At 41.0% G+C, this 27,173-nt stretch overlaps 4 protein-coding genes across 6 annotated transcripts; 2 read left to right on the top strand and 2 right to left on the bottom strand.

The window, feature by feature from the left end:
• The first annotated feature begins 73 nt into the window (after window positions 1-73).
• On the top strand, window positions 74-6,801 carry LOC135610415 (flavanone 3-dioxygenase 2-like). Its single transcript, XM_065104903.1, has 4 exons — window positions 74-312; window positions 390-637; window positions 1,332-1,656; window positions 6,416-6,801. The coding sequence occupies exons 1-4, from the start codon at window positions 115-117 to the stop codon at window positions 6,656-6,658; spliced, it is 1,014 nt and encodes a 337-aa protein (XP_064960975.1). The 5' UTR covers window positions 74-114; the 3' UTR covers window positions 6,659-6,801.
• Window positions 6,802-12,151: 5,350 nt separating this feature from the next.
• Window positions 12,152-14,191, bottom strand: LOC135609140 (B3 domain-containing protein Os03g0120900-like). The gene has a single exon (XM_065102234.1). It carries the CDS (start codon window positions 13,868-13,870, stop codon window positions 12,812-12,814), a length of 1,059 nt encoding a protein of 352 aa, XP_064958306.1. The 5' UTR covers window positions 13,871-14,191; the 3' UTR covers window positions 12,152-12,811.
• A 5,182-nt stretch (window positions 14,192-19,373) lies between these two features.
• Window positions 19,374-22,489, bottom strand: LOC135609139 (heavy metal-associated isoprenylated plant protein 29-like). Of its 2 annotated transcripts, none has more exons than XM_065102233.1 (4): window positions 22,295-22,489; window positions 22,101-22,196; window positions 21,348-22,018; window positions 19,374-19,710 (listed from the first exon to the last, which is right to left on the bottom strand). In XM_065102233.1, exons 2-3 carry the CDS (start codon window positions 22,165-22,167, stop codon window positions 21,774-21,776), a joined length of 312 nt encoding a protein of 103 aa, XP_064958305.1. In that variant the 5' UTR covers window positions 22,168-22,196; window positions 22,295-22,489; the 3' UTR covers window positions 19,374-19,710; window positions 21,348-21,773. The 2 variants fall into 2 exon arrangements, with proteins under 2 accessions (XP_064958305.1, XP_064958304.1); XM_065102232.1 differs by having other exon boundaries at window positions 22,101-22,209; window positions 22,295-22,483.
• Window positions 22,490-24,232: 1,743 nt separating this feature from the next.
• On the top strand, window positions 24,233-26,016 carry LOC103976419 (heavy metal-associated isoprenylated plant protein 9). Of its 2 annotated transcripts, none has more exons than XM_065104902.1 (5): window positions 24,233-24,536; window positions 24,645-24,828; window positions 24,908-25,080; window positions 25,156-25,243; window positions 25,352-26,016. In XM_065104902.1, exons 1-5 carry the CDS (start codon window positions 24,519-24,521, stop codon window positions 25,870-25,872), a joined length of 984 nt encoding a protein of 327 aa, XP_064960974.1. In that variant the 5' UTR covers window positions 24,233-24,518; the 3' UTR covers window positions 25,873-26,016. The 2 variants fall into 2 exon arrangements, with proteins under 2 accessions (XP_064960974.1, XP_009389886.2); XM_009391611.3 differs by having other exon boundaries at window positions 24,235-24,536; window positions 25,156-25,246.
• Window positions 26,017-27,173: the final 1,157 nt, after the last annotated feature.

The raw sequence follows: 27,173 nt of genomic DNA, 5'->3' as shown, positions 1-27,173 counted from the left end.
TACCTTAAACTCGGAACTATAGAGAGGAATTTACAGTGGGATATATATATTCTCCAATATATATCGCCCTTCCCTCTGCCACTCTCTCGCCCTCTTGGGCCCGAGAACCGTCCCATGGCCGACCAGCTCCTCTCCACTGTCCCTCACCACCACAGCCTCCCGGAAAACTACATCCGGCCGGAATCTCAAAGGCCTCGCCTCGCCGAAGTCATCAGCGACGCCCACGTCCCCGCCGTCGATCTGAGCTCACCCGATAAGTCTCATGTGATCGCTCAAATCGCCGACGCCTGCCGATCGTACGGCTTCTTCCAGGTGTCTTTCCATTAGCAGGCGACGTAAGGTACTTCTTCTATGTTGGACCCCGTGTTACTGGCTTGTGTTCTTTATAGGTGTTGAACCATGGAGTGCCAGTTGAGCTGATGGTGAAGATGATGGTGATCGCTCTGGAATTCTTCCGCCTCCCTCCGGAAGAGAAGGCGAAGCACTACTCGGATGACCCGGCCAGGAAGATGAGGCTGTCAACAAGCTTTAACATCCGGAAGGAGACGGTCCATAATTGGAGAGACTATCTTCGTCTCCATTGCTACCCTCTGGAGGACTACGTGCCCGAGTGGCCTTCCAATCCTTCTTCATTCAAGTGAGAACTAAGCTCCCCTCCTCCTGCATGCTCTTCCTCTCTTCTTCGTCCTCGCTTTGCATGGTGAACCATGTCAGCAAAGGATTTCTTAGCTACATGGAGCCAAACAAGACCTGTTTCACCTAGTAACCTATCTAGCTTGAAGGTCTTATTTATCCTTTCTTTTCTCCTTTCGAGAAAAGCAATAATAGTCTCAGATGTTCATCCGCAGCTAAAGCAGCGAGTTTTTGACCCTCATGTATGCCATTAGCAACCTATTTTGAGGAAGCGGTATGCGGCCATTAGCTCTTGATATATAATATAATCTTTGTGTGCAAACCTCTCCTTATGTGTCAGTCTTGTAGGAGAGATTGTGTAGAATCCTTAACTATTCTTTATCTTGAATATTATTCCCGATAAAAAGCAAGAACGAACCATGGTTACAAGTCTTCTATGAGGAACCTTTGTATCATCTACATCATTATTCTGATTCTGATAGAATGCACATTGTCATTGATATGACATGCTTTGATAATCTAACAAAAGGACATCAGACTATATAGTACTTTTAATAGTGGACATGACCGACGTCGGGCTTATCGAGATAAATTAAATCGTGTTGGAATATATGTCCTAATCTGATGTATCTGCACAAACTGCGAAGATGGACTATTGCGGCATCTTGCGAGGAATTTGATGTGCTTGGCTTTGTCAGGGAAGTGGCCAGCGCTTACTGTAAGGAAGTCCGTCAACTAGGTTTTCGGCTCCTGGGAGCAATATCTCTAAGCTTAGGGCTGGAGGAGAAGTACATGGAAGAGGTTCTGGGGGAGCAAGAACAACACATGGCCATCAACTACTATCCCAAGTGCCCTCAGCCGCAGCTCACATATGGTCTGCCACCCCACACGGATCCGAATGCTCTCACAATTCTACTTCAGGATCCCGACGTCTCTGGCTTGCAGGTTCTCAAACACGGCCAATGGATCGCGGTGCATCCCCAACCCCACGCCTTCGTCATCAACATCGGCGACCAGCTGCAGGTGACAGCGCCTCCCTCATCCTCTCTTGCACTTCTATTTTTAGTTTTTGAATTACATAAATGAAAGAAGAGATCATATAAATGCAATTTTTCTTAAATAGTAACCATTTTTAAAATAACAGTATCAAGATATTAGCTCAGATCAAATAGAAAAAGAAATTAAGATCGAAGTATATATATATATATATAACATTCATAATTTCATATTATATTGGAGTATCGAGCTTAGTTCAGTACGATACGGTATAAGTATATCAAGCGATACGTTCTGACGTACCGCTCATTTCTTCTACTAGCGTGGGGAGAATATATACATTCTGAGGTACCGCTCGCTTCTTCTACCAGCGTGGGAAGAAGAAATGTCGCCTCATTTACTCGCAAGATTTCTTCTCCCTACGAAAAAAAGGGCAATATCGCATCGTTTCTTCTACTTGGGTTCTTCTCCTCGTGAAGCCTTGATGATGTCGCCGAGGCTTCTTTTCCCCATGCAGATGAGGAGAAATTGCCAATGACATCAAGGTCTCGTTGCCTCAAACAAAGAGGAGGCGATATCTCATCTATGGAGTCCAGCGAGGGAGGGTGGCGACGGATCGGGATCATCGAGAGAGAATGACGTCGGATCTTCAGGTTCTCCTTTTTCTTCTCCCTCTTCTTCCTTTTATCTCGGCTAATATCGCCCGATAACGGGCAGTGATGATCGAAATTGATCGTCACTAATCGATTTAGGTGGTAATGGGATGGAAACAATTTCAATCTACGGTATCACCTAATAGCGGACGATTGGCGGACCAGTGCATACCACTCGATACGAGTGGTATATATATATATATATATATATATATATATATATATATATATATATATATATATATATATATATATATATATATATATATATTAAAGATATAAAATACTAATTTAAATCAAGAAATCCTTATCTTTAAAAGTCTATCTAATCAACTTATTTAAAGGACAAAAGATAAGAAACTTAAAATCATCCAAAAGATAATACTTTAAATCTTAGCACTTCTCTTTAAAATATACTTTTAAATCTAGGGTGACATCACATATGCAATAGAAGAACAAAAAATAAAAATATCAAAATTTTTCGTAGAAAAGAAGGTTTCAACGTCGTATGAAGATTGGTGCGTAAAAATCTACGGAATCGAAAAACCACGCGTATTAAGGGATGTGTGTTACCTAGGAAGATCATATATCCTTGAAAACTCATAGATCTATTCGAGAGGATGAATGAGGTTAACTGTCTACCTCTCTAGCGGTGTTTCACATGGTATGAGCTATGAAGACGTTCCTCAAATCGCTGCTCAAATCTATTCACTACGTGCACCATACAATCAAGAAGGGGGCAACCCTTCTTGTTGTCCACATGTTAATAGGGGCTATTGACCGAAAAGGAGAGAGAGAGGAGGAGAATAGGAGGTGATAGCCAAAAGGGGTTTAGCCTATAGCCATTTGGTTTCCTCCTATTTATAGAAGTCATCTATCAACTTAACTCTAATGGATCATACTATATTGGGTATTGGATCTCCATCCAATTACCCAAGCTTCTTAGATTAATGAGTCTTTATCCGATATTCTCTCATTGACTCTTATTGGATATCATCTATAGGATCTAATAATTTATATGCTTATTGGATATCCAATAAGATAATAAGATAGGGGCTCTAGTGAATATCTCATATCCGAACACCTACTCGTCATAACACATACCATATATGTAACCATATAACCTTAATATCAAGTTGGCCATAAGTCATACCTGTCAGAACTCCTTCTGACTTAGTAAATTATTATCTTCATAATAATTCACTTGACTTGTCGACTACGGATATATTATGCCACTACGTCGTAGTATCTATATGATATAGGAGAATTTAATCTATTGGATATATCTGTCCTTAGTTCTCATATATCGATAGTCCCTCATCTATCTAATCTCATAGACCGTATTCCGAGCATGGTGTTGTTAGACTCATACGGTGTATACTCAAGTCATGCTCTAATCGGATTCTCTAAAGAACTCTTTCTCTTTCAATCCGAATGACCTTAGCTAGGGATTTGCCTGAGCAAGAATACATGAGATATTTCTCTCATGACACAAAGAGTGGATCCTCTATTAACACTCAATAGCCTTCGTAAGGTTGGCTGTCACTCCCTATGATCGACTGTGCTAGAATTGGAACTTTCAAATCTATAAGTTTGATATAAAAGAGTGGAATACTCATACAAAACATCCTTAGTATCTCAAGTTTAAGGATCATATATACTATTAAGATAACAGAATAACTATATGACAATATGGTATCATTAATCATCTAGCATTTTGTGAGCAGATCAATCAGTAAACTCATTCTCCAATAAATACCTATGCATTATTCCTAGTATCCTACACGAGCAGCTATGAGACCAGTTGCCTCTGATACCTTTATTTGAGTTATGTTTTATCTTTTAGACTCATTTGCAAGTTTTAACACAAGATGTCAAGTTTTATTTTTATCTATAGTTTTTATTTCTTCATCCATGATATCCTCCTACTCCCTAACACCTTTTTTCTTCGTTAAAATAAATTGGTTTAAAAGAAATAATGACTTATGCTACATTATCTCCATCTCTATAACATTATTTTTTTATCTTCTCAATGTTAAAATTTTTGCTTCATGAACATCATTACTCCCTTGTTTACTTTGTCACACCATTAGTGATAAAGAAATAATAGAAGTAGATATATACAAAGAAGAAAATAAGTGAAAATTATAAGAGTATTAAATGATAAAGGAGACTTAATCATAGGTTTTAAATATATATCATTTTTACTATTGCGATTGATATTTTAAAAAAACTATTTGTGGAGGATAATAAGAAGAAATTTTATCAAACATAATATCTCGAGATACCACATACTTATTTGTTTATGGATCCATGCATTTTCAATCTTTCTTTCTTTCATCATAGTCAATAAAGATACATGTTTTTGTCTTAATATCAAGCTTACTATTTTTTTTAAGTCTGATAATGTGAACATAGCACAAAGAACCAAATACTTTATAATGAATAACGTTTAATTTCATACCAAACATGAGCCTATATGAATAATTTAGATTAATTGGACTGAGAGGAACTTGATTAATAATATAAGTTACTGAAGTCATCTTTCTACTTATAAGGCTTTAGGTAATTTTTTTACATAAAATCAACACTTACAAGTCTTCATGAGATGTCAAATTTTCTATTTTACCATACTATTTTATTGTGATGTATTTGTATAAGTGAGTTCTCTTTTGATTATCAGTGCATAACCTTTTAATTTTTATTTTAAGAATATATTCAATTGTTAAATTAAACGATCCAAGTAAATCTTATAAAATCATCAATAAAGAGAAGCATATAATAAAAAATTGAATAAGATAAAGTTTGAGTAAGGCTTTAAGAGAAATTTACATCTCGAAAATAATATATCAAAAGGTTAGTTGTGTGCTTTGTGATGTTGATAACCTTGATAAACTTTATTATGGTTAAAAGTAGTAATACGGGTAAGACCATTAACTAGACTTTCTGCATCATAATTTTTAATTTAAAATTTATATGATCAAGTCTAGCATGTTAGATTGATGTTAGATGTTGATAAAATATATAAATCTTTGACCCTTTTATTATTGTGTATAACATCTATATTTAATTATTTTATATTATAAAAAAATTAACTTTTTTATGATCAATAAGAATATAATTTCTAACATCAACTACCTTTGCAGTAAGAAAAATAAATTTTTTCATACTTAGAACATGATACACATTATTTAATGTAATAAGATTATTATCCTTATCTGAGATTATAATATTGCCTTGTCTCCATCTTATAGTTGGACTGATCGAGAAGCTCAATACTAAATTCACCAACTTGACTATTATAATCTATAATTGAAAAAAGATCATCATCTTGAAATATAGATTATCACTCTTGAAATATAGATTATCACTCTTGTGGTTCTGTAAAGAAAAAGAGAAATCATATACAAGTACAATCATTTCTTAAATAATAATAATAAGATACAATTAACCCAAAATAAAATCAAATAAAAGAAGAAGAAATCAAGATGTACTAAAAACAGAAAAGCTATATTGAACTTCTCAAAAAGAAAAATATAAAAATATTTACAAGATATTGAACTACTTTTTAACTTGAGTTGTATAGACTTGAACACTTAAAAGACTTAAATAAATTTACATATATAGGCATCATCTATTTATAGGTGTAGAATAAAAATTTAAATCAAGATATTCTCATTTTTACAACTTCATCTAATCAATTTATTTAAAAGATAAAAAAATAAAAATATTAAAATTTTCTAAAATATAATACTTTAAATCTTAAGATTACACCTCATGGCTTCCCAATTCACTTCACTATGTTTTGGTCATCTTGCACTCGATTCTTTGTTTATAAAGAATCTATTGATGCATTATAAACTATACTTTTCCTTAGTCCGACATATGAAAAGAAATGCATGCATCTTGTAGTAGCATACAGTAGCCACTATAATGTTGTGGAATCATCCTGTTGATTTTATGATAAGTGACCTTTGGATTTTCTTTTAGTTTCCAAGTTCTTCTCTCTATCTAACAACGTAATCGATGCCTTGTTATGAAAGAGGCAGAAAAGCTCTGCATGAACAAAGGTTTCACTTTGCCACTGGAGCCATATTTCCGTAAGTTTCATATTAATGGCTATATCATTGCAGGCATTGAGTAATGGTAGGTATAAGAGTGTTTGGCACCGAGCTGTGGTGAACTCAGAGAAAGAGAGGATGTCAATAGCATCATTCCTCTGTCCCTGTAACTGCGCCATCATTAGCCCTCCGGAGAAGCTCATCAGCGAGGCATCTCCGGCCATGTACAGGAGCTACACCTACGAGGAGTACTACAAGAAGTTTTGGAGCAGAAACTTGGATGACGAGCACTGCTTGGAGGTTTTCCGAAGCTAAGGTGTATCTATCAATGAACACTGTGTTCGTTGGACAATGCCACCTTAGTAATGTTGGGAAAGAAGGCATGAGGCTAAAACAAGTGATGTTACTGTCGGCTTTGTTACGGACAATGTATTGGGCCTGGGCCCGGCCCATTAGTAGCCCGTTGTCTGGCATGTACGGTGGCTCATCGATCATGCCCATGAACTGTTCGAGGTTATGCGTAAACGAACAGTTTCATGTCCAGTATCTATCTATTTGTGTTGTGACTGCAATCGAACTTAAGACTGTGACCCTAAAGACCCAGTTTGAAGTAGTTGATTGGTCGAGACACTTCTCCTATTGATTCCCATCAATCAGCCTTCTACCCTATTCTTCTCCTCCTCCTCCTCCTCCTCCTCCTGTCAAGCAACTTCTCCAAATACACTGTTTGGAGATCCAAATGTACATAATTATCTCTCTAGATGACAGCATAACATTTCTCAAAAGCTTGAAGCACTTGCTCAGCTTCCACTGCTAACTTCTGCTTGCGACAATGGAGTTCTCATGGCCTCCTCAATCCATACTCATCCATTTATGCACCTTTGCTTTAGACCTCTGGAAGTCTACCGCGCTTAGGGGGCGCCTTCCAGTAACAGCCCCCTACACTGCATAAATCCATGGGCTGCTGCCTCGCTGCATGCCCACCCCTTTGCATGCAACATGCAGCACCCCATCTCAGGGTTTAAAGCTTACACCGCAGCGGCAAAGAAAGCAACGCGGCATCTAAATATAAGGCAGCCTACCATGTACTACTCCTCCTCCTCTACCACCTCACTCCAAAAGCCTTCAGAGCTGCCCATGCTCCATATCATCATCATCTCCCATTTTCGTCGCATGCCGAAAGCAGCGTCGCGGTGGGCACCGCAGCAGAAGAGGGGAAGGCTGTGGTACGCCCCAAGTCCTCAGAGATCCGGGTCCAGTCTTTAGCCTTCTGTTTCTTCCTCCCTCCTCCCAACAATTACTCTTCACTGCCAACCCTACTACATGCCTCCTCCTCCTCCGTCCCTACTCTACCGCAACCATTCTTCTGCAAATTCTCATAGTCATGCAGTCGTGCATACTGCTTTTGCCTAATTTATTACTCCGTGACATCTTCTTTTCTCCGCTGCTTTACGGCTCAGGCGCGGGCGCCATCATCGCATGCATGCATGCATGAGAGGGCTCCTCTCATCCTCTGTTGTAGCCATGGGATCAGTTGTTGCTACTACTGTTCGATCTTTGACATCTCTTCCACCATGATTGTTGAATACAAGCAAGGAACAGTAAAAGTAATGTCCCAGGTTTGGCAGAGAAATCAAAGTTGGTGCTAACTGAGGTAGCCATACTTGTTCCTTTGCCTTCGGATTCTCGGATTTGAGACGCCAACTTTTCCACTTGTTCATCCATATTTGGTCCTATTTGTATGGAGTTGATTGTTACCTTGACAAAGAGAGCAGCTGTGATCATGGTGTTGGCATGCAGTGAAATCTAATCTTGACCCCAACAATCATGATGATATATTCGTGGTCGTTTCCATGGGTGATTGAAATCAAAGAATTGATCGTCAAGTGTAATCAATTAATGAATTGCAGATATCACACAAAATGAATCGAGTGTAATTAAAACATCCAAAACTTTTAGTTCTTATCAATGTAAGAAACAGATTCAAACTCGTTATTTCTCTCTTTTCATCCAATACATATGATCCCTGTAACTGTGAATTCAATGAGATGAATAATTCTTCTTAAGATAATAGTAGATTGGCATGAGACTCTACGAATATTCTACTATCTTGGGTGACAAATTCCAGCAATGGGTGGTGGTGTGATGACAGCAGACAGCAAGAAACACATAATGATAGTGTTTTATGGAGGCCTGTGACCTGACGCAGAATTTGTATCCAATACATGCCATAAGTGTTCATAAGATCATGTCATAGTCTTTCCTAGACATGGCTACATTCTTCCAAGCTGATTAATGGATGCCACAGTATTACTGATGCAAAGAAAATGTGTACATCAAACCATTTAAGTTCCATTTATGAGGCACTCTTAAAGTCTATTTCCATTGATTGCCATGTTTATAAACATGTCGAGGCAGCCATCGATTCATCTTCTTCTTCTTCTTCTTCTTCTTTGTTGAGGTTATCAGTTCCTGCAAAAAGCTCAGAGAAAAGAAGCGCGAAATTGCACAACGCATAGAGAAACTCGACGTGGTCCCATGCAAATCTTATTTGCATTTATCAGCACGCGTTCCTCCTCATCGCACAATCTACTTTACAGAAGCAACACATCATTCTATGTATCTAAATCGTATAAATGCTGAGAGAGACAAGTCACAAGTTCCACTTGTCTCGCCAAAAGTTAGGTTCTAAGCCGCGTCACAACCAGTTGACGATCGCGTAAGTGGCAAAGGCGATGTCCACATGCATGGATTCAGAGGATATAGCAACAAAGGGAAGAGATGTCACATGCCAAGGTAGGGGTTTCTTGATTCTGCAAACCCCGGTCGTCCTCAGCAACATGTATGCGGTGGTGGCGGGTGATGCCGGCCGGCCTTAGCCGAAAGCGAAAGGGATGTATAGGCTTCAGGCAATCCTCGCCGAAATGTGTAGAGAATCACATGGACTTACTACAGTGACATTTCTTATGGTGGACGGCAGGGGAATGCATGGGGCAACAACAGATGGTGAAGACTTTGTGCATGCAGCTCCTCCTCTCTACAGATCAGTAGATGGACCACCTCGGAGATGACCCCCTTGCGCTGCTCATGTGGGACGACTGTAGATGCTGCTGCTTGAGCATCTGTCGGCGGCAAGACATGCCCTGGAACTTGGATTCATACGGGGAAAGCTATGCCAAATCCTAATAAGCCTGCATTCCTATGGAGTTCAGTGATGTGTATATATGAATTTGAGTTACTTGATGACTCGGCAAATATGATCTCCTTCTCTAATTAGAATGAGACGAACTCAATTGACAGTGCAGCTTTAAGCATTTCACATTCCTGCAAGCAGAATTTTTCTTTCATGCAGGCAGTGATCAGACTCTACTGTCAGTCATGGGCAGATCCAGCTGAGAGAAAGAGGAGTACTCATTCATTCTGAGTTGCTGATTGATCACTTGTTAATATCTTGGTTCTTTGGATATTTAGGGGGTTGATTTAGGTATGGTGGCTGTGTTTGATGACTGAAGTTTTTGACACCCTGAAATCTATCAATTTAATTCTTTCTTTTTGTTTTCTAGTTTCTGTTTATAAATGAAAATTGTAAGTTTCTCCATGTTTAGTTCCACAATTCAAGAAATACATCTTACAAAAATTGGAAATGCCATCATTTAGAGGTATTTTTGAGAAGGATAGAAAAGTTCCTTGATATTTGGCAAATTTACATTCTAGAAAATGTAATGGAAAGGATTTTGACTCCAATTACCCATCCATTAACTGAAAGACCTTCCAAAGAAGGATGAGATTAATGATCATTTTTTTAGACATGACAGAAGGAAGTCCATTTTTCCCTGGTCACAATAGAGTCTAATGATATTTGATTAAAGACATATGGATACTGCAATTTTCATAGAGAAAAAACACAGCCTAGTCAACAAGATTGAATATATAACTTTATCACTACAAATAGAGCAAATATTTCAAGACTTATACCCCTTAATATAACAAATAGATTTCTCAGGTGTTTCATTTTCTAATCATAAATAGGCTGCTGCAAGTGTAAACTATTTAAAATCTGGGTTTTTGACATCATCCTACATCAGCATTTATGAGAATTAACAAGTAATATCAGCATTCTTAGCTTTATCTGACATTTTTATGTGGTTTGGTTGGAGGAATCAAGTTGAAGGAAGCAAAGGTGAGAATCTTGACTCTCTTTACATAAAACCACACACAGATTTTGACTTCTGAAATGTTGGATTAATGCTGACAAACCTGTGTGTGGCACTTCTAGATGATGTTCTACTCTTGACAAACTAAGATATTGGAGATACAAAGTTCTCACTCATGCAGGATAAATGTGATGAACTCAACTCAATGCAAATTCTGATCCCCATTCACCATACACGAGAAACATTCTTGCAGAATGTGTCAGGTTGAGCATATATCCACTGCAACGCTTAGGTTCTTTATAGGTGATTAGGTTTTAGAGGAGCACAATTGGGTTTTCATATTTAGAACAATGTCCAACAATATTTAAGGACTAAATCATTCACTAAGATTTCTTTCGGAATTAATGTCTACAATCATATACACGAGAAAACATGTTGTAAAGTTTAACCCATAGTTAGAATCCAATCAGAAAGTTAACCCCTTTGTAGGAAGAGAGATTTCGTGATATATGTTCCGATGAGAAAAACTTATGATCAGAAAAATATATTTTCTCCAAAAACAAAATATTCAATGAGAATGATAAATCCAAAAAAGCACATGCAAAATGTAGCTATTAGAGTTCAAAAATCAAAGACTGGCATACACTTGGAGAGTCAATTACTGTGAGCAAATGGTTAAATTATGTTCCTGTAAACAATGGTGATTTAAGCATATTGTAATCTATAGTTCACTCATTTAGTAGATTCCAGGGAAGTGCTCCTTGAAAGGAATATGAGAAAAAGATGTACATCTGTTATGCAATTGAGAAACATAAATCAGATATCAGGTATTGCAACTGGCACTGCATTGCATCTTCTTATATTTCTTTAGATTGATTTCAGTCACTTGCTATGCTTGAACATTAACCATCGAATTGTACCAATAATGATGCTATGGTAGCTGCATTGATCTCCTTGGAAGAAGAGGAAACTTACATCAATATTTCAATTCATAGTTATTATTTCCATCACCTTAGTCAACTCTTCACCTTAGTTATCCTTGGAAGAAGCAAAATATTAACTCATTAATTACATATATTCACCTTTTTTAATATTTCTTTTTAGAGAAAAAATAATTAAATAATTCATTAGTGTGAATCACTTTAAGTACATTTCCCATTAATATTTCTGATTGGACTTAGCACAAACTGACATACTGACAGTGTAAATATACTAACTTGCCAATTGAACATGCATCTGAGAGCCAAGTGATATAAGAAGTTAAAAGAAGGAACAAGAAGAAGACAAGCCAATGGTAGAAGAATATTGAGTTCTGGTGCAGTAATAATATTTCTGATGTTGTATATGTTGCAGGAGAGAGAGAAACTTTCTTTTTACCTTCATATAAACTCTCGGAACTAATCGTGTGTCACAACATCAAATTAAGCCACCAATAGAGAGAGAGAGAGAGAGAGAGAGAGAGAAACTTTAAAGATATAATACTGCAAAAGCATTCCAATGTTCAAATGTCACGTGATGTAGTCACATAAACGAAATACAAATAATCTTCCAATTGATTTCCTAATAACTTATCTTTATGTGAAGCACATACATGAACAAACTAATTCAATCAAAAGATTTATTAATCCATCCTCAGATGTGGCTCAGTACAGAGAAATTGAACTGAAATGGTACAGGTAATGAAGGAAGGGCATTAAGAACTATTTAGTGAAGGAGTTGACTTACATACCTTGTCACTGTCTTCAACATATATAAGACTATCATAACACACCATTGACTGCAGAAGGTACATTGAGCTCATGCATCTGGCCTTCTTTTCCTTCTTTCTCCAAGTAGAAGAAGCAGAAAAGATTTGAAAGAGATACGTATTCTCCGGTCACAAGATGCTCATAGTGCTTGGATGATGATGATGATGATGATGATAGCACACAGAAACTGGCATGGCATAGCCGGCAAAGTTGAAACCGGAGTGAATAGGAGTAAGGAACTGGGCGAAGAAGCTTGTTGGCTGCTTTGAGAAGATGAACCCAAATTAACCTGACAAAAACAAAAGGATCCTTTGAAAGGACATAGTTAGACACTGCAATGAGTGATGTATAGGTCTGCCGCAATACTTTCCATGCTTCTACAAGCCGAGAAATTTATCTTAGATGACCTCACAGCTAATATACGTACAATTTTACCTCTGATCGATCCCTCTATTCCTCCATTCCTTCATATAAATATAGAGTAAATTGAGTCTCCATCTCAATTGCTAGGGAGGATGATGGGTAACCTCCTCTCTCTCTCTCTCTCTCTCTCTCTCTGTTCTTCCTCACAAGTCGAGATCCAACGATAAGCGATGATCGGTGATCGTTGATGACGGAGCTACCGAGGACTCGGTTCTGCCATGCGGAAGCGGGAGGAACTGAAGCGTAGAACTCGACTGCAGCTGAGGTGCACTCGCGGACGATAGCCCACTAGAGAGCTGGGCATTTCCTTTGGATTCGGGGCAATCGAGGTTCACACCGAACAGCCTCACACGCTTTGCTGAAGCCTGAGCCTGACTGCGGACGAGTGGCAGTGAGTTGAGAACCATCGGCTGGCCGCTGCGGCTGCCAGGTTGCACCCCGAACTGCGGTGGCCCTGCCGATGTAGATCCGACGAAAAGAAACTGACCGCCGCTACTGGTGCCTGAGCTCATGGGGCTGTAGCCGAAACCTGGACGGTGGTGGTCGTAAATGGCCGCCGGCGGGATGAAGAAACGGCTGACACCCCACGGTCCTAACGGCCGTGCCATGGATACCCCCGTGAGCGGAGCTCGTGGCGCCCGGGGTAGATCGTGGTTCTCCTGCCGCCGCTTCCAGTCGATGTAGAGATGGTCGCGTCCGGACTCGCCGACGCCACGGCCGAAGGAGACGACATCCCCGGCGTCGAGCCTCTTCTCCTTGACAAAACGGCTCCAGCCCTTGGTCATGACGTAGCTCTGGCTGCTGTTCCAGTAGGAGTAGCGGAAGCGCCACGACTTCCCCGTCCGGTCGTCGAAGCTCAGCAGCATCCCTTTCTCGTTGGCGGTTGGGTCAAGCGGGAAGTGCCTCTCGGCGTGCTGCTTGGGGATCACCAGCCGGTTCAGCTTACCGACGTCGCTTGGCGTGACTACCTTGTCGAACATGTGCTCTTTCTCCGTGAAGAAATTGCTCTCGTTGCCGCTATCACCGGCGGCGCCGTTGCCTGCCGTATCGGATGGACCAACATGCCATCCGAAGGTAGCGGATGTCGATGGCGAAGAAGAGGAAGAAGATAAAGGAATAAAGGAAGGATGTTGGGAAGCTTCTTCATGCTTTTCTTCCTCGGTCATGTAAAACCCATCGCTTCTTCTAGCTGTGAACTCCATCTGATATGTCTGAAGCCACAAAATCTCTCCTTAGGAACAGAATGAAACAGCAAATATTAGCTATACTAACTAGAATTCATCTGCCATGCCGATCATATCTTTTCGCTTGTGATATCTGTGGTCTATGGGAGGAGGAATCAAAGGGAGGTGGTTTGGCACTTTCAGCTTTGACTAAAGAGAACGGCAGTAGGGATTAGGCAGGTTTGGAGAGGTTGATGCATGAGATATTGTGTGTGTGTTGGCTTGGCTATGTGGGCTGTTTGTTTCTACCTCCCTACCGACTGCCTTAGAAGGTTCCCATAAGAAGGGTGAGATAGGGCATTTTGGCATCCAGTGAACCAAATGGGAAGTTGGAGAGAAGCACAGGGACAATGGAGATATCAGACAGGAGGAGAGAAGGGAAAGGTAAGATAGTAATAATAGCTTTATAAGGGAGAGAGAGAGAGAGAGAGAGAGAGAGGAAGGGTAGGGGGAGGGGCCCATGAATTTTCTGGTAGAGTTCATGTGAGCATGTCCTTGTCATCTCCAGGGTTTGCATTCAGATACATGGCTAGTGATATTCCCCGAAACATAGCAAGTTGCTCTGCATATCCAGCAGCCCCATAGCTTGATTTGCCATTGTGTTTCGAAACCATCCACTCTTGTACATCATGCATGCAGTGAATACATTCGATATAACATCAATCTTTTGTGTTATTATCTCTTCCTCAGGTTTAAGTTAGTATGTGAACAGTAGTACAATACGGGCCAACGGTGGTGAAGGGAGAAAAGGCTCGGAGTGGGTGGAGATGGGGAGTGCTTTGACTTCTGGGGGGTGTACTATTGGGGTTTACAGGAGTCTATCAGTGGAGGAGAAAAGATGAGAAGAATAAGACATGGGAGTATCTCTCTTCCTCCCGACGCCCTGACTTCCTCCTTCGGTGAAGAGAAAAACATGCTCTTGATATATAGAGTTGTGATGTAATGATCTAACCATGTGTTTTGTATGTCATCCAACAAAGATCAGAATTGGTAGTCCAGTTCAACAAAAGAAGATGATTCGCCATGCGAGTGTGAAGGTCACTAGCTGCTATGTCAATACAAACCCTCGTTTTGCTGAAGTAGAGCAAAGACAAGCTTTCTGGTTCCCAATCAGCATGGGTTTGACACAAGAAGTAAAACGAGTCAGCTTTTGTCGCTCTCTCTCTCTCTCTCTTTCTATGTCAGTGAAGAACGAGTGTGCAACACACTTAATGTTCCTATGGCTGCTAAGTAGGTCAGCTAAAGAGAGCTGGCGAGATCTTGAAGGCGGCCTCTGCAACAGTAACATTGTTAAAAGGGATGTCGAGGTTGCTCTAACATGCAACACACGCAGGTGATGACTAAGTTGAACGTACAATTAAAGCCCCAAGAAAGGGTTCCATTTACAGGTGATCGCAGGGAGTTATTCCATCATGGAGGCAAGTCTACAAAACTTGTTCTAGGCCGACTAGACTGAAGAACAGTGTAGTAGCAGGAAAGCAGAACTCTGATGACTGCATTCCCTGGTAGAATTTGGGAAGATGAAGGCTGCTTGAAGGAGACTTGAAGACTTGGGTTATGATAAGTGCATCTGGGAAGATGCAGATAAGAACACATGATCACTATTGTGTGCACCATATAACTATGACACTAAACATTGAACGGTGAGAACTCAAAAGGACAAATGATGCAACCTCAAAGAGAATGTTAAGTTCAGGAATAGATCTCAAAATATTATTGCCTATATCATTCTTGATCACTATTTTGAGAATAACTCTTTAGACAAATAAAATTAGCACAAATTAAATTAAAAGAATAAAAGGAGACTAACATCTACTTTTTTTTCTTTTGCCTCTAACATGACAAGCTACAGTGTCTATAAGATATACAAATCTCATTAATTGTTTACAATTTCCCTTAAATAAATTTAAAATTAAGGAGAAAATACTAAAAAAAAACCCTCTTAAAGGAGGAAGGATGAACACACTGTCGCGAAAAGCTCAAGGTTAGTATTCTATCAAACAACAAAAACTCTCTTCAATTCTCAAAGGACTTTAGCTCATAGTTGTGATAATGAGAATATGAACATACCTTTAAGAATAAACATAAAAATAATCTAAATAGGACCTGAAACCTCTCCTTTATATGGTGTCTATTCCCGTAGGGGAGCCCCATCCTTTGATGTTGTGGGCGTACATCAACCTTGGAGGTGCTTGTGAAGAGATCCATGCATTAACTTTGGAGTCTTCTTGTGCAGGAGAGAAGCTGTGTTTGGAGATTGTTAGATGAGAAAAGCCTAGACATGGAAGCGCACTCCACCTTCCGCTCAGCCATGGAGAATGTTGGGTCAAAGATTCCACACTGTAGGATTCCAAAGCATAGTGGGAGATCCACATAACATGATATAGAATGCATGCCAGAGGTATAATTCAACTTCATATTCATCACTAGTGATTTGCATGCCTTCGCAGTAGAGCACATATCATGATGATAGTTTCCATTAACAATTCAGCTCAAAACCCACATGGTAGACTCATGAATCAGTCTGCATAAATCACAGGAACTCATATAGATAAAAGCTCTCTTCAAGATTGAACTTGACAAACATGTAGTGTAAGTGATGAATGCTACAAAAGAACATTCGCATAATCGAGGAAGGTGATTTCCAAGAGGTAACTCGATAAAAGCTTAATCTTATGTGAACAGAAGAAAGTGGCTAATGCTTCTTTTGCAACTGAGAACTCACTGTCACACATTATTATTGTGCACCATTTTTATTATAAAAGAACATAATTCTTTTTTTCCTTAATAAGTTTGTAATACACAATTTGACATCTTATGTGAACAATTTTGATCGGATAGCTCAGTTTTGTTGATATACTATATTACAAAGGAAAAACTCTTTTAAGTTTACAAGCGCAAGTATTATTACAAACAAGAGACCAATTAAAATACATACGTGATATATAAAAGAGGAATATTGGTGATATAGATGAACGTACGTAGGACGGTGTCCCAGGGATTCCAGTTGCTGATCAATGCAGAAAACATAGGACGACGGTGTGGCAGAGATCCCGAGGAAAAGAAAGATTGGTTGAAAGATCCAACGCTGAGCATCATCATATTTACTTATATATGTGCATATACTCGGATAGAGTGCCGAGGAAGGCATGCATGTGAGGATGCAAAGTAGAGGGCAACTGATTCTTAATGAAGAGAGCAGACTTGTGTCCCAACCCAAATAGAAATCTCACGTAGCATTACAGCCCCCAAAATGGCCCCTCCCTATCATTAAATAACACCCAACTTTCTTCCCCAAACCTCTCACCATCCACCTTTCCTGAGCTACTGTACCGCTCCCCGTGCCCAGAGCTCATATATAGCACTGTAGGAATATGTTCTGAATCTTAAAGCAGCAAATTGGAAGGCACCGCTGTTCATAGAGACAGTGACCGCTCCGGAAGGAGACTGCAGCAGCCGACATGAGCCGTCCGATTAGAGGTCACCGTGATTTGTGCCTCTGGCGATGGAGGCTCCTGTGACTCACAAGGAACCCTAACTTAATGGAGGGGGACCGTTCCCGGAAGGTGACAGCCAAAATGGAGCTAGTAAACGATGGCACAGTGCACATCTCTTGTCAGCTAGGGGGAGCACTGATGAGTGTAACCCAGTTGGGGTGAGAGGGAGTGAGAGCTGTGGACCATCAATCATAGCTAGAGAGGTGTGAGATACATGTGACTACTGTCTCCTTATAACCCTAACAGTAGAAAGGGTAATGAGGGCAGGCATCCACCATGTGGGTTGTGGTGCAATGCCACTTGGAAGCACCCCATCCTCTCCTATGTGGAACAGACAAGACTGCCAAGCTCATTAACACTGCTCTAGTAGATGCACATATTATGATCATGTAAGGTGGTGTGGCCGCTGCTAGCTCAGCCTATAAAGAAGTGAGACGAGAAGAAGGGAGAGGGAGGGGCTTTTAAGGTCAGTGGGGGCATGGCCCTGAAGATGAAAGGCTGGCTCATGGGGACCTCTCTCCAGCCATGACCATCGCACTCTCCTGCTCATTACACTCCCTCATCAACCTAATAGCTGCATCATCAAGAGGTATTAGGCACAGTAAGCAGAACAAGATGGGCGTAGCAAGGACCACAACTATCTGAGCGTTCCTTCAGTCTCCTCCTGCGCTCTGACATGGCCTCCAGCCCTCTTTATTTCCCTGCTTCCCTCTCCATTGACCAAAAGGCCTAAAACCCTAATGAGCTCACCGGATTTAGGTGGCAAGGAAGCAATCAAAGTCAACCTTTACGATTGCTACCCGCTACTACCACTTCCTCCCTCCTCTCCTTCCTTCGCTTGGTTAGTTATGGTTACGGCAACCTATACGTGAAGTGTCTGCCCTTCCTGGCTTGCCGCAATGTGCACATCTCCACCATTTACCCTTCACATGTCTATCGATGGGTGCATGAATGGGTACAGCCAGAAGCACAGGACAACAAAAGCGGCTAACTAGATTCATGCCCACCGGGATAAAAGATAATATAAACTATAGTTCCGGGCAGCTTCCGACGCCTACTTCCCCCCCTGCAGCCCTGATTGAAACCGTTGAGCTTCCCCCTGTTCGGTCGCTTTCTCCCTGCCTTCATAAGACAGGATATGTGAGAGAGAGAGAGAGAGAGAGAGCATTAAAATACTTTTTACTGCTTGGTGAGAGTCTATACCTTCTGCAAGTAACATGCTTCTTGTCTATTCTCATACATGCTGTTAGGTTCTGGAAGCGAAGCACAAGGAGCTGCTGCTGTTACTGCTGCACTGCCGCTTCTGCTGCCGCTGCTACGTGCCTAAAAGCAAAGAAGAATACTGAGGTGACACCGTGCCGGTGGCGACGCGCTCCGTTCATTTAATGACCACTTAACGGCTTGCGGCCGCTGGGCTTGGGCTTCTCAGGAACTCCACTTTTAGAGCGATCAGCAGAAAAGCGGTCGCATAAATTATGTAGTCGAACTCGAATGTCACATATGGTAGTCATATATTACACACACACACACAATGGAATTGGAAAGCTCAAAGTTCTCTATATTACAGTTATTATTAGATATGTTTGAACACTTCTGCTGCACACTCAGAATATGTCACAGTTGTCTAACGCAGGACAGCATCGTTCCGAGTTCTTTTTCCTTTCTTCTTATATTTGTTTTCGAAAGAGAGAGAACAAGTATGCTATTGCTGCTACATCTTATCAAGAAACTCGTTCCAAATGGTAATTTCATTGATCGGTTTAATACTAGGTTAGAAATATTGCATCACCTGCTGGCAGAGGAATGCCTCGTACAGAGAACATCGTATGCGAAAATTTTGTCGTTCGAGCAAAAGAGAAGGTGTAGGTTGCAGTGGTAACAATTCATGTCCTATTGTGATTAGCACGATCGAGCTTTATCGTAACATACAACTGATACGCGGCAAGAGGACAATGTTAAAAGGTTAGAACGATTACTTGCCCTGATTCTAATCTGACTTTATAATCATATTATTGCCAAATCATAGTTCCAATATCATACCGCGAAAATAAGATACATGGGCATTTCTTCACACTGATGGAACTACACAGATCCAGCTTTTTTAGTACAAGATTAAGAATTTGTGTCTTTTAGTAGCTGAGATTGATGGATCGATGCAAAACTAGTCAACACTCTACAGGCAGCAGTCAAAAATGCGAAACCCTTCAGAAAATAATTGTCGAGAGCTAGCAGTTCTGCATGATGCTGAATACCCAAGAATGCTGGTTCTTGCACAAGTTGTAGACCAGCCATCTAACTTGACATCCATACGAAATGTATAATCTACAAAACAGTAATTTCGTTCGATGATAGTTTTATCGGAACCAGAACTGCTAATTCAACTTGTATATGTACATGTTAGATAGCAAAACAACATGAATCAAGCACTCAGATGGACTACAAGTATTACGAGATATATGAACATAGTTATGTTAGGAAACTATAATTTTCTCGGATGGAATCATTTGATAATCTTTTAGTCATCTCACATCTACTACCAGCAGTAATAAGGAGACAAACCAGTAACATAGCCTTTTCTGTTCATGAAAGAATGTAAGACCTACAGTCGAGTTTCCATCAGCAGTCCATCCCACCTATTGAGGTATATGTCGCATTCTAAAACCACAAAATCTTCAATGCATCATTTATAAATGAACACAGAGAATGTTCGAACACAATTCATCTACAGTCCGTTCTACCTTTAGCATGCTCATGATTGATTCATCGATGACCTAAGCTCATTCGAACAGAATTCTGTTTCCCTATAAATGATATCACCTATTCCTGAACCCCAACTCCCAAATCACAGTCTTGTATTCCCGATTTCCCTGTTACTGTCAAGAGACGAGATGCATGACAGGAGAGCAGACAACAGGAAACACAAGAAGAAGATGGAAGATAGAATAGAGGAAAACATATACAAAGGCTTCAAGCGAAAACAATAAATTTCTTCCATGAAGTTTCATCCTACATCAGTTTGGGACGAGAACTCTATACAAACAAAATAACATACCCAATTGCCAATCCTTCCAAAGTGAAAAAAAGAAAATTTTCATTGTTCATAAATTTTACTGTGACATGAATTCTTCAAAACAGTATTTAATATACACCTCAATTAATCTATAACCTATTCAGCTAAAAGTACTAGCAAATATGGACTATAAAAGAAACAAAACATTTAATTAATCCTCATCTAATCAAGAAATTTGAAAAAATGTCCTACCAAATCTAGAAGTACCAGCAGGAATGCCAATGGATCCAAAACCAATGAATCAATTCTGTAAGTATCAACCCAGACCTAACGAAACAAATCCCAGAAATTAGGATCATTTGACACCCCATAACTGATGGAGATAAATTCAAATGAGAACACATCGACCTCTCAAAAATAAGACCAAAATTAAGAATGAAGGTCCCAAATTATCTTACCAAATGTACTTAGACCTAACAAGACCTCAACCAAGACGTAACATCATCCCTCCTGCATCATGCAACTTATATTCTTATCACAAATAGCTTATTCTTCAACTAGTAATCCATGTTTATTATATATTTTTTATTACATACATGTATTCTAATCCCATTTTCATGTACAATTTATCGTTCTGTTACCTGTATATACATATTTTTATTGGTTCTCCTGGTGGTCAAAATTCCCAACTAGAAGTTTCAAGTACCGAAGCCACAATTAGATGAGTAAATGTCACGTTTGTTCTTGTTGTACGACTGATAATTTAGTAGAACAAATGGAGGATGCAGAATGTCAAAACAGTTTGATGAGCACGATGCAATTCAACCAAATTCCAGAAACCCCCAAACCCTAATACACTATAACAGGCAACTACTTAACAGACGAGGACCGTGCGATTCGTGTGAAGAAGCTGGTTCCTGCGAGAGAGGTGTGCGCAAGAAAGACTCACATCTGCAGCCGCGACAAGGGTTTTCCAACAACCTCATCCAAGAAGGCGGTCGGCGAAACATCAGATCCCCGGGAGGCGGCGGTGGAGGAAGCCGGCCGATCGTCCGTCGAGCGAAACATCGTTCGCTTCCTCCGCTAACTCACCAAAACTAAATCTTTCGTATGCCTATCAAAACGTCCCTAATCACATCTTCGGTCTTTCTCATTTGCGACGCGCCAATTTGCATAATAGTCCAAATCTTTCTTTATTTTCATATCGGTCCACAAAGTTGACCCTTTTTTTCAAGAACCCGAATCCGAATCCGAACCCGAACGATGGAGTCCTCCCAAGTGCTTCTCCCTAGAGAAGTAGCCAATGCATATGCTTCAGATCTATGAAGCTTATTCATATGTTCATTATTCTGTACATTGTTTGTCCGGTATGAGTCTACAGGGGGAACAGCTTCTTCCATGACAGTCTCAATCTGTGGCCTTTTGCAGCAGCGAGACGTGAAGCCTTTGCCACCGCCATCTCATCCTCGACCTTGCCCTCGGCTGCCTCCAGCTCTGCCTGTTCCCAGAATCGAGCCTCCCTTCTCTTCTTCCGGATTGTGGCGAGCACGTCGTCTTTGTTGCATATCCCCCACACCGTCACCTTCTGCATCTTATAATCGACATGCACCGAGTGGATCCCTGTTTGCATGATTACAACAAGTCCAACACCTTGTGATGTTCTTACTCTTGGGGGCAAAGAGAAGTAATGCCGGTCTCATACCTCTCCGATGAGACAGTGCCTTCTTGACCTTCTTCTCGCACCCATACGAGTAGAGAGGCACCTTCATCTCCACGTACTGGGCTTCTACGTTCTTTCCTGCCGGCACAATCTGCAAGTTAGCCATTGATCTTGTCACCTCTTGGGTCTACATGAGAGGTATATATATAAGCACAAAGCTGAAGCGGATTACATACCCTACGAAGAAGAAGACAAGGGTACGCAGGCTTGCGTGGCTTGTGTGCGGCTCCATCTTCCTTTTTCCCTCTCTGCTTTGCTCTTTAAACTCGCTTTTGCTGCTCCATTGCTGAAGGTGGAGGTTTAGTTGTGGTGGTTTGGACGTGATGGTTAGCGAGATTCCTGTGGTTTGTGTCAGCTTTAGAGGCTGCAGGGACTTCTTAATCCAAAGACTACGCAAGTATGCCATCATTTGGATGACTGGTTTAGGGCTTTGATGTGCTTTGCTGACAGGAAAAGGGTCGTAGCTGCCATGTGAGGATGGTGTGGAAAGTGGTTCTTGCCTTGGAAAGTCGGGAAGAAGGGTGTGGTGGCGGAGTAGACTTCGCAAGTGCTCAGCCATGTGGGCTGCTCTCAGTTGGTCAGCAGTATTTGTCAACGACGGCGACTGGGGGCTCCAAAACCTACCGCCGAGGAAGATGATCAGAATAACGTGATGGTAGAATGTAGCGATATCAAAGATAAAAGAATTGTATGCAATATAGAGTTTCATCACAATAGTATTAAAAGCACAAGTAGCAAAGACGAGATCGATGTTCGAGATAATAGTATCAAACAATCAGAGAAGAAATCCAAATAATTCATCTCTAACTTTACATAATTAATGGCTTTCTTTTCCAAAAAAATAAAAAGATGATTTTATATCTATGGTTTCGGGGCATATGAATCCATTCTAAATCGCCCTTACGCCCATCTGTTCCATCGCTCATCACAGTTCATATCAATGATCAGCAGGTGTTTGACATAAGCACAGGCAACTACACCATCTCATCCGCACAAGAGCTTGGGGCAGAAGGGACATGGTAGACACACACAGCTTGTAGAGTCGGGGACATTTTTCTTGAGCATGCATGCATCTAATAATGCATTATGTCCTCGTCAATGGCATAAGGAAAAGAAAGACAAGAGATCGCCTTGTCCTTTTGCTTTTGGGAGCTCCTTCCACCGAAAGATGAAACCTGTTGAACCGCCCCATCACAATGATATCTCATCGTCTTGCAGAAAGCCCGATGCTTTCTTGGTCTTTCCAACACAGTCATTTCTCCATTATTAATTACCATATTGCAGTCAAAGAGTTCTGAGACTTTTTGGCCTTCACATTGTGCCATGTCTGAATCACCCAGAATTGTGTTATTTCCTCTTGAGTTACATAAGGCCTCGAGGCTTTATACATTGAGATGAAACATGAACGGGAAGATGGGATTTAGAGACACTCCAAGAAGCTGTGGAATATCTTGTCTTGTGCTTGAAAGCAAGCCAAAGAGAATACTTTAAGCTCCATATTTAATTGAGGTAAGTTTGCTGACCAATTCCCATGTCAGATGACTTGTGTCCACTTCCATCTCTATTCCAATCCTTAGGATCAAAGGAATCCCTTTACCTTAACCTTCATGTTCTTTGCCTGTCATCGAATCTAAGCCTCATCATATTCACATGGCACCATGAACAATCATTTGGACCCCCATAAACTACATCCTTAATCATGCCTTGCTCTGCATCCTGATTGCTCCAGCTTGCTAACAAGAACATAAGATGAAGCATTAGTTTCCAATATTTATATGTCTTTTTGTTCACCAATTTCACAAGTAATTATGGACCAATTCATCTCTCTCCAACTTTGCATATGATCCACAGAACTTTTGCCTTGCCACCCATGTGATCCCCTCTTCCTTCTTTCTGATGCATGATGGATTCTTCTGGTCCCACTAAAATCCTCATCTCACTTTTCACCAAAAATTATGGAGACAGGAGGAAGAAAAGGAGTAGAAAAGGTTATATGTACATATCAAGTCCCTCTTGAACAAGTTCATTGATTAGCTAATGGTTTGGTTTGCTCATGTTGTCAATATAACCCTCTGCTTTTGCCACCCACCTACTCTGTCTATAAATCTCCCTATCCCTACTCTCCTTCATCCCCTCATCCTCTCCTCCACTCATTTCTTGTGAAGTGAAACATGAAATAAATCAAAAAATTCAGTATTAGAGTTAAACAAGTCCCAAGCTCCTTCACCTAGCTACCTTGCTTGAGTGCCATTGTATGTGCTTAGCAAAGTTACATTATAGCTCTAGCGTCTCCCTTTGTTGTATATATAAGAAGTTATGCTCATTTGACCCTTCCTCCCTCCTTGCTTGGCTGGCTTCCTTTCTCTTTCCTGCCGCAGTCTTGAACTTGTTGGTTCCAGAATGGGTGAAGCAAAGCAGGTAAAGCAGTTCTTTGAGGTTTTCTGGGCATTCAACATCTCATAGAAGAGAATTTTCTCGGCTCTAGAATGCAGCTTAATCTGTCTATATTACTTGCGTATCTGACAGGAAGCAGAGGCCAAACAAGAAGAGAAGAAGGTAGAGAAGCAGGAGGAGGAGAAGAAAGAGGAGAAGGCAGAAGAAAAGAAAGAGGAGGCAAAGCCATCGCCTCCTCCACCCATTGTCTTGTCTGTGGCCTTGCACTGTGTTGGATGTGCCAAGAAGATCAAGAAGTCCATCCTCAAATGCAGAGGTTCTCCACACACTCATTTCTGACACTGTTATTACTCGTTACCAGCTTCTCTAAGTTGATCGGTGATTCTCCACATCAGGTGTGGAAAGTGTTGAGGTGGACATGAAGCAAAACCAGGTCACAGTCAAAGGGGTATTGGACCCTCAGGTCCTGTGTTCCAGGATACAAGAGAGAACGACGAGGAAAGCCATAGTACTCTCTCCGTTGCCCCCAGCCGAAGGGGACTCCAAACCAGAAGCTGTTCCATCCCAGGTAAAATGCACTGCAAGATCTTACCATCAAAATGCCTACCATCGAATGATTGATTACTGTAAGTCGTTGAAACAGGTGAGCGGGATGGCAACAGTTGAGCTCCTCGTGAACATGCACTGCGAGGCGTGTGCAGAGCAGCTGAAGAGAAGGATACTCAAGATGCGTGGTAATATCTCTCTGCTCTCTGCTCTATGCTTCGCCCAGTCTCTGGCCTTTCTCCAGTCCTCATGATCCACGTTGAACTGATCGCAATCTGAATCTGATCATCCAGGGGTGCAAACGGCAGACACCGACTTGAGCACCGGGAAGGTCACGGTGACCGGAACGATGGATGGAGAAAAGCTTGTGGAGTACATCAGTCGACGGACCGGCAAGCTCGCCAGCATTATTCCTCAGCCACCCAAGGAGGAGGGAAAAGAAGAGGCAGAAAAGAAACCCGAGGAGGAGAAGCCTGCAGAAGAGAAGAAAGAGGATAAGAAGGAAGACGAGAAGGCTCCCCAACCAGAAGATGGTGCAGGTGGCAACAAGGAAGGCGACGGTAAGGAAGAGAAGGGAGGTGGCGAGGAGCAGAAGAAAGAAGGAGAGGGAGTGGCCAACGATAACGCTAACGTCGTCGGCCAAGAAGAAGAAGACATGATGAAGAAGATGATATATTGGAATGGCAGCATCACCGGGGAGGACGAGATGGCGCGGAGGATGCTGCATTATATGCCGGTGTACGTGATCCAGCAGCCTCCGCCACCACCCCAGTTCTTCAGTGATGAGAACCCTAATGCTTGTTGCATCTCATGAAGCTCTCTCTCTCTCTCTCTCTCTCTCTCTCTCTCTCTCTCCATCACCAAAAATGATATCTGTATGTAATATGAAGAATAATGTGGCACTGATTGCTTTGCGTTGGCTGCCACACAATACCAAATCTAAGTCTTTCTTTGCTCATTGATGAATATGTTCCTTTTCTTGGTGATGTAAAATCGCTGACTTTGTCTGTAGTCGCATAATTTAGAGGTAGATACAATGATTTGATTCCACCATACTTTTGGTGGTTGTGGTGTTGCATTGACAAGCAATGTCAGGATCATGAGAGGATACCAGATAGCCAGTGTCATCGAGGTGGTGCATTGCATGTCGGCAGATGGTGGCAAATGTGGGCAGAAACAGAGTGTGTGGAGTATGTGTGTGTGTGTGTGTGTGTGTGTGTTGCTGTTGCTGGTGGCAGTCCACATGGTGATAGAAGCTTGAGAAAGCATACAGAGAGAGAGAGAGAGAGAGAGAGAGAGGGTAGGGGAGGACTCCAACCCAATCCTGGCTTCATGTGTGCATATGGCACATGGGTATGTCATCTTCCCCAATCCTGACATCCATGATAGCAAACAACAATATAATTCATTGGAGACCCTACACAGTTCTTCCCTTGTCCAGGGTGGCTGGCTTGAAGAAATTGTGTTGATAGATTTATAATGTTTAAAGTCAAACAGAAATCGAGGGAATTGAAAGCTATGTTTAAGGATCTAAGAAACCCCAAAAATTCTGTTATGAGGCAGCAACTTATTGATAGTAAGAAAAAACTGGAAGCTGACACACATGATTATTCAGCAACAGTGGAACAGTTAAGCAGAAAAGTGTCTTCAGATCAACTCCAGGCTGAAGAAAGTTTCTACTAAAAAGGAGTCACAGATGAGCTGACTTCAACAGGGGGATGGATTACTTTCTTCATGAATTCAAAACTTGCAATATCCACAATGCCTAAATTTGATGCAGAAGGTAGCTTTTTCTTTCTTTACAGAATCCAATTTGGAATGACAATGCTGAAACAGGATCTAGTAATGGTGAGAAATTGCATCTGTTGTGCTCAAACAAGCCATGATCTCTGTAAATGGGAACAAGAACGTAGACAACAGACTAAAAAAAATAGCTGAAAAGATACTTCCTTGTCCAATAATTGGTATTGTAGATGCTCATTGGTGGTTGATATGCAAAAAGCTTTTGTTTCTGTTTGTTAAGGATTCATCAAAACAGTGCTTGAAACCATGGGGTTTCCTAGCCAAATCATCCTTTAGAATTTCAGCTGCATTAATTCTCCAATGTACTTTCTT

The sequence above is a fragment of the Musa acuminata genome, chromosome BXJ2-4, assembly GCF_036884655.1.
Source record: "Musa acuminata AAA Group cultivar baxijiao chromosome BXJ2-4, Cavendish_Baxijiao_AAA, whole genome shotgun sequence".
NCBI lineage: Eukaryota > Viridiplantae > Streptophyta > Magnoliopsida > Zingiberales > Musaceae > Musa > Musa acuminata.
The sequence above is the reverse complement of the archived record's forward strand: the minus strand, read 5'-3'. Positions and strand labels throughout refer to the sequence as shown.

Excerpts from the sequence above, each read along its gene's own strand:
- LOC103976419 (XM_009391611.3), top strand. Across the intron at positions 25,081-25,155 it reads CAGAAGCTGTTCCATCCCAG|GTGAGCGGGATGGCAACAGT; the intron begins GTAAAATGCACT and ends TCGTTGAAACAG. Across the intron at positions 25,247-25,351 it reads AAGGATACTCAAGATGCGTG|GGGTGCAAACGGCAGACACC; the intron begins GTAATATCTCTC and ends CTGATCATCCAG.
- LOC135609140 (XM_065102234.1), bottom strand. The coding sequence starts at position 13,870 with ATGGAGTTCACAGCTAGAAGAAGCGATGGGTTTTACATGACCGAGGAA.
- LOC135610415 (XM_065104903.1), top strand. The coding sequence starts at position 115 with ATGGCCGACCAGCTCCTCTCCACTGTCCCTCACCACCACAGCCTCCCG. Across the intron at positions 313-389 it reads GATCGTACGGCTTCTTCCAG|GTGTTGAACCATGGAGTGCC; the intron begins GTGTCTTTCCAT and ends TGTTCTTTATAG. Across the intron at positions 638-1,331 it reads TCCAATCCTTCTTCATTCAA|GGAAGTGGCCAGCGCTTACT; the intron begins GTGAGAACTAAG and ends TGGCTTTGTCAG.
- LOC135609139 (XM_065102233.1), bottom strand. The coding sequence starts at position 22,167 with ATGAAGGTGCCTCTCTACTCGTATGGGTGCGAGAAGAAGGTCAAGAAG. Across the intron at positions 22,019-22,100 it reads GGCACTGTCTCATCGGAGAG|GGATCCACTCGGTGCATGTC; the intron begins GTATGAGACCGG and ends TCATGCAAACAG.